At 37.7% G+C, this 13,626-nt stretch overlaps 1 protein-coding gene across 4 annotated transcripts in view; it reads right to left on the bottom strand.

The window, feature by feature from the left end:
- Positions 1-1,002: 1,002 nt before the first annotated feature.
- The window catches only part of ADAM28 (ADAM metallopeptidase domain 28), a 94,559-nt gene continuing 81,935 nt past the window's right edge, over positions 1,003-13,626 (bottom strand). For 2 of the 4 annotated variants that reach the window (XM_074195293.1, XM_074195297.1), the window contains 5 exons: positions 8,467-8,572; positions 8,121-8,208; positions 6,661-6,726; positions 6,195-6,260; positions 1,003-3,384 (listed from right to left, as the gene is read on the bottom strand). In XM_074195293.1, coding sequence (XP_074051394.1) covers positions 3,364-3,384; positions 6,195-6,260; positions 6,661-6,726; positions 8,121-8,208; positions 8,467-8,572 — 347 coding nt within the window. In that variant the 3' untranslated portion in view covers positions 1,003-3,363. The remainder of the gene's footprint in view (positions 3,385-6,194; positions 6,261-6,660; positions 6,727-8,120; positions 8,209-8,466; positions 8,573-13,626) is intronic. The other 2 variants (XM_074195288.1, XM_074195291.1) reach the window with 2 other exon arrangements.

Below are 13,626 nucleotides of genomic sequence, written 5' to 3' on the forward strand. Positions count from 1 at the left end.
ATTATAATGACCAATATTATCACTTATATTATCTAAGGATATAAGTCCCATCCTCACAAAGTTGGAGTACTTCCTTCTTAGTGGATATCTGAAGACCATATAAATCACCATTTCTTCATCATATCCTTCCCTTATAACTTACCTTGACTGAGCTTCAGTGTCCTACTGGACTTCCTCCAATATCATTCAATCAAGAGATAAGACTCTTTACACTTTCTACTCCTCAGAATCTCCCCCCCCCCCGCCAAGAGAGTGTCTGCAACCAGAACATTCCACCTTCCCTCTACATGTCCTTCTACTGTCTGTCCTTATCCTCAGAATGTTCCAGAGCCACACCATCATGCCCAGCCTTCCCCAATCTCTTTTTTGTTTTTTTTTGTTTGTTTTTGTTTTTGCAAGGCAATGGGGTTATATGACTTGCCCAAAGTCACACAGCTAATTAAGTATTAAGTAACTGAGACCCTAGTTGAACTCAGGTCCTCCTGAATCCCAAGGCCAGAGCTCTATCCACTGTACTCACTAACTGCCCCCCACTGTACTACCACAGCCGCAACCCTTCCAGATACTTTCCCTCATCCCCCATCCCAGAGGCTATTTCAGTTCTTCTAAAATGCCCTTCAGCCACTCAGTGTGTGTCTTGTAGGTCCCTAGTTTTACTGTTTTTCTCCCTCATCATTCTACGAACCTTGGCGGAGAAGGGCTATCTCCCTTTCTGGTATGCTTGATACTTAACGCAGTGTCCGACCCCTATTAAGTATTTTGGAAATATTTGTCGACTTGACTAGCTAGTAGCAGCAGCAATAGGTGCATTCTTCCTACTACTAATCATTTATTAAAAACATATTTAACTATTAATTTAATATTTCAACAATTTTATTTACAATTATGTAAATCATTCTGTAAGACAAAATAATTCTATACTAATTTGATTTACCATTGAATACTTATTTATGAATAGTGTTATGTACTTGAAAGTGTGTTTAAAGTTTGTTAGGGTTTTATCATCCTGTTGCTCCTTCTCTGTCTGTGTGTCTCTTTGCTTGGGTCTCAGACTATAGTTCAGATTTAATAAAGGGATAATTACTGAAGAAATAGAGAAAGAAGTGCAGGTGGGGTAGTGGACAGAGTGCCAGTCCTGAATTCAAAAAGATTCATCTTCCTGAGTTCAAATGTGGCCTCAGACTTTTATTAGCTGTGTAACCCTGGCCAAGTCACTTGACCCTGTTCGCCTCAGTTTCTTCATCTGTAGCTGGGAAAATAAATGGCATACTACTCCAGTGTCTCTGCCAAGTCAACCCCAAAATGTAGTCATGGAGAGTTGGACACAAGTGAACAACAATAAAGAAATATTAAACTTTCAGATATATGGTGGGCTCACCCTCCTGACCTTTTCGAGCTTCATAATATTATAACCAACTGATATGCAGAAAAACCAAAAAAAAAAAGCAAAGAGACAAAGACTTAGGTCCATATTCACTGGACACATGTTGATCCCAGACTCTGGGAAGACCCAAGTCCTCATCCCTCACACAATGTCCCACTCACCCAAACAGCAGCCTTGTCCTGTGGAAAAGCTAGGGGAGACTTCCAACCTCCCCACACCTCTCCCTCACATCTGTTGGAAGGTAACTCTTCTAGAGTCAGGTAGAGAAAAAAAAGATTCATTGAAAATTTGGGGAAAAAAAAAACCTATCATTCAGGAAGATAACAGAAGCAAATATTTAGAAACCAAGTTGAGCTCAAGATAAAATGGAGTTGACCGTTTGGACCATTAACATCTTGCTCTCTTGTATCCTTTCATACCCATCACTCCAACTAAAATGTGATTATTATGTGTAGTGTCTATTTGAAATGTAGAATTAAAATGTAAACTCTCACCAATTTGTATTTATTGAAAGTAAAGTCAATTTAATGAAATATTGTTTTGACTCTCTTGGGTTATACATATTCGTGGAATACTATACAGATTAGTGGAAAGGAGACTGGATTTAGAAGACTTAGGTCTGAATTTGATTCTGTTCCCTGCTCCCTAGGGTCACCTTGGGCAACTCAATTCAATTAAGGTCAATTAAAAAAAAAACATTTACCAATGAAAGACTATGATGAAATAGTCCTTGTGTCAAATACTGAGAAAACAAAGTAAAAAAAAATCTAAACAATTCCTGCCTTCAGGGGTTTCCACTCTACTAAAGAAAATCACACAGTATAAGATATATACAAAAAAATACAATGCAATTTCAAGAGAGAGAAAGGTCCAGTGAGAGTTGAGGGAAGGCCTCATGTTGAAAAGAGCACCTGAACTAAGCTTTGAAGAAAGCCAGAGATTCTTGGAGTTGAAAGTCAGGGGAGTAAATTTATTAAACTCCCAGAGCCTCAGTTTCCTCCACTCCAAAATAAGGAAGTCAGACTAAAGGACTTCCCCACCCTTTGTTTGGGGGGGGGGAGATAGTGTTAAACAATGTTTATGATATCAGAAGGTCAAAAACATTGGGTTTTTGTCAGTTTGCAAATATTACCTAGAGAGGAACAAATGGACAACCTCCCCCCTCCCCCTGGGCAGTTAACTCAAGGTAGGGAGTCATCACTGAGGAGAATGGGAATAGTTTGTGATTTTGTTTTGTTTATTTTGTTTTTAAATTCAGTGTGTCTTCCAAAGTAGGAAGACTTGAATTCAGGTTCCATTTCTGACATGTCCTGGCTGTGTGATCCCAGGTAAGTCACACAGTCTCTGTGTTCTAGGAAATTCTTTAAGATTTTAAGTTGCAGATAAGATGAGGACCTGTATTGGTGGAGTGAGTTTACTCAGCCAGGAATTCCCTATACCAATAGAAGAACAAGTTCACTCCCAGGCCCTAACCTTGCATTCAAACTTTTTTTTCCTCTTTGTTTTTTTTTGGTTTTTTTTTTTTAGGTTTTTGCAAGGCAAATGGGGTTAAGTGGCTTGCCCAAGGCCACACAGCTAGGTAATTATTAAGTGTCTGAGACTGGATTTGAACCCAGGTACTCCTGACTCCAGGGCTGGTGCTCTATCCACTGTGCCACCTAGCCACCCCTGCATTCAAGCTTTGAGCATCTTCCCTTTCCCCCATCTCTGGTAGACCAGGAAGTCACCCAGTCCCATAAATCAACAGTCCACCTATTCCAGGTTCTTCTATTTAGTCCAGGTTCTTCACCAAGGTAGCATTACAGAACATTGTGACAGTTCGTCCATGAGAACATAGTTCTCTTAAAGATGGCATGTCTAATCTACTAAGTTCCAACATAACTTTGGTCCTGACAAATGAGTGGAGATCTTTTCTTCTCTCGGATTCCTTTCCTATCTTCTAGATTTCTGGATTGTTCACCCATCCTTTTGCAGATGCTTCAAACTTGGGGATTTGTGCCCTAAAAAAAAGATAAAATTTTGGCTTGATTGAATTTTCCAAGGAGTAATTATCACACGAATAGGATTTTGATTATCCTGAGGTCTTCATAAGAACAATGGTAACCAGTTTCAATAAAGTCTATGAGAGGTGGGGTAAAGATTTAATGCTATGGTCCAACAGAGAATCATGGAAAGACAGGCAAAGAGAGATATATTAGCAAAGTAGATAGCATGTTGAACTTGTCATTTCTGACATTTGTTTAACTTTGTAACTCAATTCTTTCGAGCTTGTGCTTCCTCATCTGTAAAATGGGCGGAACATTGCCTGTGAGCACTTGCCAATAGATTCTGAAGTTTCAAATGATAGTCTCTATAAAGTGTTTCAAAAAAGATTTAAAGGTCAATGTGGATGTCAATTGCAGCTTTAGAGTGTGTTGCTAGAGAATAAAACATCAAGGGAATAATCACAATAAATTAATAGGAAACATTTCTATAGAGCTTTGGTGATATCTGTATCAATGTGCAAGTATAGATAATCTTATTTAGTAATCTCATGATAACCTGGTGAGATAGGTGTTCTTATTCTTCCTATTTTCAGGTGAGGAACTAAGGCTTAAAGATTGTGATAACGTAAGCTCGTCCAAAGTTACATAGCACAATTAATGACTTGATCAAGAATTCAAATTTATGTTTTTCTGAATCCTCAGAGTTGTGCCCCAGTCACTGAACCATTTAAAGAATTACAAAACAAGGTATTATGGGACTTTGAAGAGAGCAGGAGACCAAAACAAGCACAATAAGAGATGTTTCATACAGGCCCAACTCATAAGCCAGGTACCTTGGGGGCCTCTTGCTTCTTGTTCTTCCTTGGTTATTGTGAGTGGGAGTGGGGGGCAGTCACAGAAGACAACCCATGCATTGTTGGTGTTCATCCTAGAGTTATTTGAACCTCATCTCTATGTCTGTTCTGCTCATGTCATACGAATATAAAAGTGACAGCTATTAATTAAAGATCTAATTTACATAGCATTTCTAAATATTTGTGAAATGCTTTGCATCCATTTTTACATTTCATTCTTATAACAATCCTCTGAAGTATATACTATTATGAATGCCACTTCACAGAAGAGCAACTGAGGTTGACAGAGACTTTGTGTACCAGGTAACAAATAGCACCAGAATTGGGAGATTTGAGTTCAAATCTCACCTGGGACACTAATTTTCAAATCTGGTCATTTTTGAGCAAGTCATTTAATTTCTCTGGGACTCAGTTTCCTTATCTATAAAATGAAAGGGATGAAATAAATGACCTCTGAGATTCTTCAAGTTGTAGATTTGTCACTCTGTACCTATCGAGTGTCACACAATTGATGTTGGAGAGGGATTTGAACCCAAACCAACTCTACTATTCTGCCCCCATCTAAGCCTCTAAAAGTATTATCTAAGGTGGAGAATTCTTCCAGCTTTCTTAGATGCCCCAGGGATTGTACTTGAAATCAGGAAAGGGAATTAGCATCAGTTCATCTCTGATCACTTCTGGGAAACTTAAATGGTTAATTTTCACATCTGCTACACTCATTGCTGCCATTAAACATAAATTTTACTGCAGATCACTTAGAATGAAAATGTGAGCCTCATGTAAAGCTAGAGTCACCATGATTGTGGTGATTTAAAGTTACCAGAGGGTGGGGAGAGATGAATCCAACAGAGAAGAAAGAGTGATTTTTTTTTTCAAAAAAAGTCACTTAGAGATAGAAAGTCCCCTAAACACAATTTAGTTCAATCTCTTAATTTTCTAAGCTATGAAAGTGATGCAGGAGAGGGACCATAAGGTGGCTAATTCAAATCTAGGTCTCATCTCAATACCAATACTGTCTCCAGGAAGCGGAGAGAATATTGTCCTGGATTCAAACCCTTCTCCCTTGCACCTATATCTTAAGCCAAGTTTCCTAATCTTTCTAGGCTTCAACTTTCTCATCCATAAAATGGGATCATGAAGAAAGAAAAAGAAAGTCATTCTAGCATCTTTGCCATGAAAACCCCAAATGGGATCACAGAGTCAGACATGCCTGGGAATGACCTAATAACAATAACAACATGTGGAAGATGAATTTCATTTATTTTCCTTTTAAACCAAGAGGGCAGGACCAGCAGCAATGAGTGAAAGTTATAAACGGGATGAATTTTTACAAAATCCGTAATGACTTTTGCTGTTGTTCAGTCATGTCTAATTCTTCATGATCTCATGAACTGTATTATGCCAACACTGTTCATGGAGTTTTTCTTGGCAACTGGAGAAGTTTACATTTCCTTCTCCAGTGAAATAAGGCAAACAGAAGTTAAATGACTTGTCCAGAGTCACACAGCTAGTAAGTTCCTGAAGCTGTATTTGTACTCACTACATCCTGTTTCTGGACTCCTGATCTGGACTGAGCTAGCTAGCTGCCTCCATGACTGGAGATGTCCAAACATGAAATGGGCTGCTGTGAGAGATAATAGATTCTCTTGGAAGTCCTAAGCAAGAGTTAGACAATTGCTTTTGAAGTCTATTAGAGTGGAGTTTCCTTTGTTTTATGCATTAGACTAGGAGGTCACTGAAGCTCTTTGCAGCTCTCAGTCTTTGTGATTTTATGGTCCATCTCCTTATGATCCTTATAAGGACAAGCAAGACCTCATCATATATCTATTGAGCTAAGCATAATACATATTGCAATATGGAAAGTGTATATGGAAGGGGAAGTAGTGTCATTTTCTAAGTTTGGCATATATCGGTCATGTGGACCTCAAAAGAGAGCATGAACCATTCAGAATCATTTGATTAGTTACTTACTGGGGGGACAAATGAGGATCTAGTTGTGAGAATCAAAGGTGGTGGAAGAGTTGGTTTCGTAATTCGCTAGGGAAAAAGAAGAGTTTGTTAGTCTAAAGATGTGACTCCACAACTGGACATATTAAATGAAGATGATGAGCTTTCCCAAGAAATTCAACTTCCAATGGTAATGACTTCAAATATGAGGCTGCCCTCCAATTTGATCTAAACTTCAAAGTTTCCTTATTTTCATAAACATTGAAACTCTAATTCAGTTTGCGCCTTACAGCTGTCTATCTCCTGACAGAGAAATGAGGATGTAGGATGTAGGGTGAGATGTACAATTTTGGAAGTGGTCATAGGGTTTACCATCTGATGAGTGAGACAACAGGCACAGAAAGAGGTTTAACAGCGATATTAGGGAAATTAGAAGGGAAAAAAGTTAAGAAGAGAGGGAAAAGGAAGCCATGATTTTGGTTATACTTACAAGAGTAAGTGGTGGTTTATTCTTTTCCATTGAAGGTATAGACACAGGAGGATTCATTGGACCCATCTAAATGAAAAATTGCATGTCAAAAAAAGGAAACAAGAGCAACATATTACCCACAGGTGGATATGGTACTCCTTTAGAGGCAACGAATAAAAAGTTTGAAAGATCTGGGACCAAAAAAGTTACGAGATCATCCCATAATTCATAATAATTGATCAAGTTATCCATCCACAAACAAATAATTATTAAAGTTTCTTCTCTGTGTGGAGCTTAGTATAAGAAAACAAACATTGAAACAATTCCTACACTTAAGATAAAGCTACATCTTCCTTCCTTCCTTCCTTCCTTGTTTTTTCTACCTTCCTTCCTCTCTTTTTCCTTCCTACCTTCCTTCCTTTCTACCTTCCTTCCTTCCTCTTCCTTCATTTCTTTCCTTTCTTTCCTTCTTTCCTTCTCTCTCTCTCTCTCTCTCTCTCTCTCTCTCTCTCTCTCTCTCTCTCTCTCTCTCTTTTTCTTTCCTTTCTTTTTTTCCTACTCTGAGGAATATTTAATGACAGTTTCTAGAGTTCTCTAACACTCACACCCAACATTGACATGAATCCTATTTTAGCTAAATGCTGTATATCTCAGTACATTTAACTGATTCTACATTGTGTTTCATATCCCATCCAGTCATTCACCAGGATACTAGAGACTACCCAAGCTGATATTTTGACATCCAGTCTGTTACCATGAATGCCCTTTCCCACCTTCTTCTTGCTCTACTTTTGGAAACAGCAATCATGTAAATGATATTTGAACTTCCGGAGGACCTAAGAAATGAATTATTTATTAGTTCATCCCTATGACTCCCAAGATCAAAAACCAATATTAGCTGGCAATGATTGCCTATATGTACTGCATCTACAAATTAGAATCTAAGTTTTCTGAAGGCATTCTGCACTGGCTCTAGTCCCTATATAATAAAATCCAAATCCTTCACCTATATAATAAAATCCAAATCCTTTGCCTTAGAATTCACTTCCATCCAGTCTTGTTTCAATTCACTCCTCTTATTTCTCCTCCTTATGATCCCTATATTTCAACTAAAATGAACCCTGTCTCTATATGTTACTCTCCCACCTATGTTTTCTTATCTGTGTTCCTTTGATCATACTGCCAGGGATATTTTCTCTCCCAGCTCTACCCACTAAAAAATCTTCTTGAAATTCTCCACAATTACCCAACCCAGAAGGTTGGGTCCCTTAGCATGTTTTGCCTGTCCTGTAGTTCTGTTTCCACTTTTCCTTTCAACAAAGTCCATATATATACTCATATGTAAACTGAACATACAATATTTGATAAATATTTTTACTAATTTGTGATTTAGATAAAAAAAAATGGCCAAGACATTAAGAGGGCCAAGTTAAGGAAGTACAAGGTAGAGAAAATTCAGGAAGGGTAAAAGAATGGCTTACCTCTTGGGAATGAGAACTTTGCACATTCCCTTGTCTCTTCATTGGTCTCCATTGCCTTGGTTTGGAGTTTGAGGTGGGGCAGGATTGACTAGGGTTAAAAGTGATCTGTTAGTTAACATCCATCACTTTCTTTGTGCATAACAGAATATAAAGTACTATAGGCCAGGGCCAGTTTTTCTTTCTATCAGTGCCTGGCAAACTGCCAACTACATAGGAAGTAAGAACTGCATCTGTAATTTCAATGACAGACACTTCACTAATACAGGGGTCTCTCCCCATTTAGATCACCATTGGGAACATCACAAAACTGAAGGGAGAATCACTGGCACAGGGGAAGTGTGCTTACCTCTGAACTTTTTTCCTCTTAGCTCTGCTCTGATGATGAATGACAATCGCAGCAACAATAACGATGATGGAGATTGCAACCAGTATACCCATCACAATGGAAACATCTGTAACATTAAGCATGTAAAGGAAAGAGGTGAAACCCTGAAAATATGATGAAGAAATGTCTAAGGTTGAGGACAATATGAAGAAATCTATAGCATTAAAACCATGATGGATAAATCTACAACGCTGAGAACAAGAGGGAGAAATCTGAAATATTTATAAAATAATAAAGAAATTCTCAATCTTGATGATACAATGACAGATTGAATGGATAAATACACAACACTGAATGCAACTTCAAAGACAAAATGAAGAACTCTCTGAGTTTGAAACTGGAATGGAGAAATCTCCATTCTTGACCACACAATGAAAAATTGCCAACATTGTGAATGCAGTGCATAAATACGGAATATGGAGAAAATGGTGGGGAATCTCCATTGATAACAAACACTTCATAAAAGACAGGGCGCAGATGAAACATAGCAAGCAATTCCCACTTTTCTTACAAAACTCAATTCCTGGGAAAACCCACTTATCTTTTTTGAGAAGGAGATTTATATTTAATTTTCCCAGCAAGTGTCCCTTACAGGACATGGAAATGTATATTTATAATTGGGAGGAAATCTAAAATTAATTTAGTCTAAAAATTTCATTTTGTAAATGAGAAAAGTAATGATGAGATTGGTAAAGTGCTCTATCCAAGACCAAACTTCTAGAATTCGTTCCAAATGCAAATTGGTTTTATACTTTCCCACATTTCCCCTGTTACTCAACAAAGTAACACTGTTTAAGCAATTCCCTGTTTATAGAATGATAGTTTATTTGTCTCCTCCTCCATCATAGTATCCCATGAACTGATGAATAATATCTTTTTGTAGATGTTTCCACAGATGCCTTTCTTTAGAAAAGAAGTCTGGTTTCCTAGAAAGAACACTTGATCTTGAGTAACAATTTTGCTTCATATAATTCTAGCTATATAATACCATGGATAAGTCTCCTTTGAGTTTTCTTTTTTTGATCTTTAAGATAAAGTGAATGGTGTGTACACTGACTGACAAAGTGCATTGAAGATAAAGTTTTGATTATGGAACTAGAAATAACTGAACTTAAGTCATTCAACTGATGCATACTATCTTATGACACTCCATTTTTCGGTGCTCTCAAGTGATCCTCTTAAGACTGCTACAGAAAGGTCATCAATTCTTCATGGGAAAAGGGAGTTTTTACTCTAATTATTAATAGGATCAATGAATTTTAATTCCTTGAAGGAAGGAAATGGAGGAAGAGGAGGAGAAGAAGGAAAATGAATAAGGAAGGATGAGGAGAAAGAGGAGGAGGAAGAAAAGAAGGAGAAGAAGAAGAAGAACAAGAAGAAGAAGAAGAAGAACAAGAAGAAGAAGAAGAAACAAAAGGAGGAGGAGGAGACAGGGAAATTCATTTTAGACATTAATCTTAAAAGGAGCATTCATAGATCACCTAGTCTTTGCTAGGCACATATCTAGAGATACAAACATAAAGGTTTTGTAGCTACTGTTTTGGTATTAGTAATGATTAGCACAGAAATTGCCTTGGGCAAGTCACTTAACCTTAATTTTCTCACATCTAGGACCACTTCCAGTCATTCCAATCCATATCTGGTCACTGGACACAGATGGATCTGGAGGAGAAATTCAGGCTGATGCCCCAGCAGAGTATCCCCCCCTCACTCAAATCTAATTAATGTACTTCTCATGGCATCCCCTCCCTGATTTCATGGTCTTTTTGGAGGATGAAGGACAAAGATTATTGACTGAATGTCCTAAGGAAATTACTTCGTAAATCTCAGGGTAAAAAGCATGTGTTTAGAATGAGAGCTCCCTGAGGGCAAGAGCTGTGTAGTTTAATGATTTTATCTGTCTGATACCAAGCACTAGGATTTGCCTACAGTCATGGTAGGACTGGAAAAAGAATGTTGATTGAATTATATGAATTGCAATTTGAAATGGATTTTAAAAAGAGGGAAAAGCACAAAGCTCTCATCCATGACAGAACACAGTCATCTTGATCCTGAAACATAAAAGAGGAAGTGATAAAGATGACCTAAGCAGAACTGGTTAATCACCACACAAGTCCTCAGTTGAGAAAGTGAGGCAGTGGGTTGGGCACCAATCTCAGCAAAGCAATCTAATTGAGAAATTCTCCTCATGTCCCAATCTCAGAAATCAAGATTCTAGACTTGACATGAAAACCATGTGAGGAGTCTACCTAATATAGGACATTGAGAGCTAGCATGCCATGGTTGGCCCATAGTAAGGCTTTAAGGTTGGGCTCCTTTTTGCCTTTCCTTCCCTTACTAGAAGATGTTTTCTTTATCATTTATTCAAATTTAGAGCATGCTGAAATTTTGCTTGTATCTCTAGAGATGGGATTGTGCTGGCTGAAGGAGTAAGGGGTGATGTGGCTACATTAAGGTGTGGGTATCCCAGTTCAGGTGTGTGTGTGTGGGGGGGTATCCATGACACAACATATTATCAGCCCTTGGTCTTGTTCAACTTCCTCAATTCACAGAAATGGAAACAGAGCTAAGAGCAGTTAGATAATCAGCTCAAGTTTACATAGGCAATAATTATAAGGGACAGGATTTGAACCCCAGTCTTCTGTATCTTTCCATTGTAACATGCTACCTTCCTTTTGTTACATCATTCCTAGCAGGCTTTGCTAAATCACTTCACTTTCCTGAAGATCAGTTTCCTTTTCTATAAAATTAAGGGGTTAAATTGGATGGCCTCTGAGGTTCTGTCCAGTGGTACCTCTATGATCCTATGATTTTATGAACACCTTATGCCCCCATTTTTCTCACCTATAAAATATGAGGATTGACTAGAAGACCTTTGGGTTGAGTCTCTTACTTCTCTAAAACTATGACCCCTTGATCTCATGTTCGGGACAGCTAATGTCTAGCTAGATGATAGTCTTCCAGAAATAACTACGGGGAGAATCTGCACCATCCACACACACCCAAAGGAGGAAGTAGGAACAATACAAAGTCCTTACTTCCTTGCCAACCTCAGGCAATTCAGAGTAACAGAAAATGGTATGAAAGATCAGCAACTTAGAACTTCTAAGTGGTCGTCTAAAGAAAGCCAATCTGTATTGTTGACTTTTGGAAATCTTACAGGAAGATTGAATCTTCTGAGAGGGTATCGTTCTGAACTTTGGGAGAAATTTTTGTTCATCACTATGTGGTGCTTTGATCAGAAGAGAATAGATCAGATCAAGAATGGTAGAGTTCCCATCATCCTATCCCTGGAAGCTCTGAAGACAGCCCTAGAATGCAAGAATCCAAAGGATAAGAGAAAATCTAAGTCAAATTGGAGAAGAGAGGTCAGGATATCAGTGAAAAAGTGTACTACTGCCATCTACACTAGTGACTGACCATGCAAATAAAAAAATAAGATGTTTGTATATATATTTTTTGAGTATTTGTTTTTCAGCTTGTTTACTTTTTGCTACTAGAAAAGAATTGTAAAGTATGCCACTCTATTAAGGACACTATCTCTGAAGATGGATTTGATTAAGCTAGCTGGGTGAAGCACAAAGGATGTTTGTTCAGTCATGCCCAGCTCTTTGTGATCCAAATTAGGATGTTCATGTCAAAGATCCTGAAATGGTTTGCCCTTTTCTTTTCCAGTTTATTTTACAGATAAGGAAACTAAGGCAAACAGGGTAAAGCAACTTGTCCAGGGTAACATATCTAGTAAGTGTCTGAGGCCAGAATAGAACTCAAGATGAGCTTCTTAATAAATGCCTTTGTTTAATTGAAGAGATGTCCCTACCATGAACAATCAAGAAGACAATAAAAAAACACAATTTAAACTTAACTTTCCAGATGCTGGAATACAAATGTAGACCTAAGGGGGGAAATAGCAGGAATCACCTCTGTGGACTAAGAACTGAAATACTTTGACTGGAGAACCTCAAATCCCAAGACAAATCCCAATCACCACACAAGTCCTCAGTTGAGAAAGCCAGACAGTGGGTTGGGTACCAAGCTCAACAAAGCTAAATCATCTTTATGGAGGATTTCATAGATATTGTCAGTATTTATAAGTCAGAAGTTGGTAAACAACGTAAATCATGGCTCAATTTCTTGGTTTGATTTGTAAACTTAAGAAATATAAAAAATGTTAATAACCTTGCCTTGTCTATTGTTTTGCATATATATTTTTGATAGCTAGTCATTAAACACTGATAAGCCTAACCCTGCATATTCTGAAGGAATTTGCCATTTAAAAGTGTATCTACTTTTGTTTTTAGAGTTAATTATTTTTTTTTAGATATTTCAAGGCAATGGGGTTAAGTGGCTTGCCCAAGTCCACAGGGCTAGGTAATTATTAAGTGTCTGAGGTTGGATTTGAACCCAGGTACTCCTGACTCCAAGGCCAGTGCTCTATCCACTGAGGCACCCAGCCACCCTAGAGTTAATTATTTTTAAGAATTTGATATTCCTTTCTTTAGTGAGCTGCCAAGTGCAGGAGACCTTGAAAGATGAATAGACTTTTGTTTGATGGTGTATAAAAAGGAAATCTAACCACTTCAAAGAAAGGAATATTTGATGAAATCCTCCAAACCAGAACTATGACCTTAGTGTTATAGATTAATAAGGAATAGATGCTTTTGGTGGTGCATTTTACTTGGCAAAGTCTCAATTTCCTTGTCCACTGACTACCTCCTCTGGTGGAGTGCTTAGTAAATGAAAGAAAATAGTGTTATTGTTTTACTCATCTATTTTCTTTATGAATCCTTCTTGCAATTATTATTAAGTTACAAGAAGTTAAGTCTCGAAAGACACCAAGTATCCAATTTCTAAAATGAACAAATACGAGGTGAGGGATGATCTTTCCCTAACAACTGGCCACAGCCAAAGGTTAAGGCAAGAATGATAATCTAATACCACCTTCAAATGCTTCAAAGACATCAGATGTTAACCTTCATTTTTGTCACTTTTATCAAGCAATTTTATCTTTTTAATTTATTTTTATTTTTAAAATTCATGTATTTAGTATTTTATTTTAACCCAGTTGCATGCAAAAGTAGTTTTTGCCATTTGCATCTAAATCTTTGAGTTTTAAATTCC

This window comes from Macrotis lagotis, chromosome 1, assembly GCF_037893015.1.
Source record: "Macrotis lagotis isolate mMagLag1 chromosome 1, bilby.v1.9.chrom.fasta, whole genome shotgun sequence".
In the NCBI taxonomy this organism is placed as follows: domain Eukaryota; kingdom Metazoa; phylum Chordata; class Mammalia; order Peramelemorphia; family Peramelidae; genus Macrotis; species Macrotis lagotis.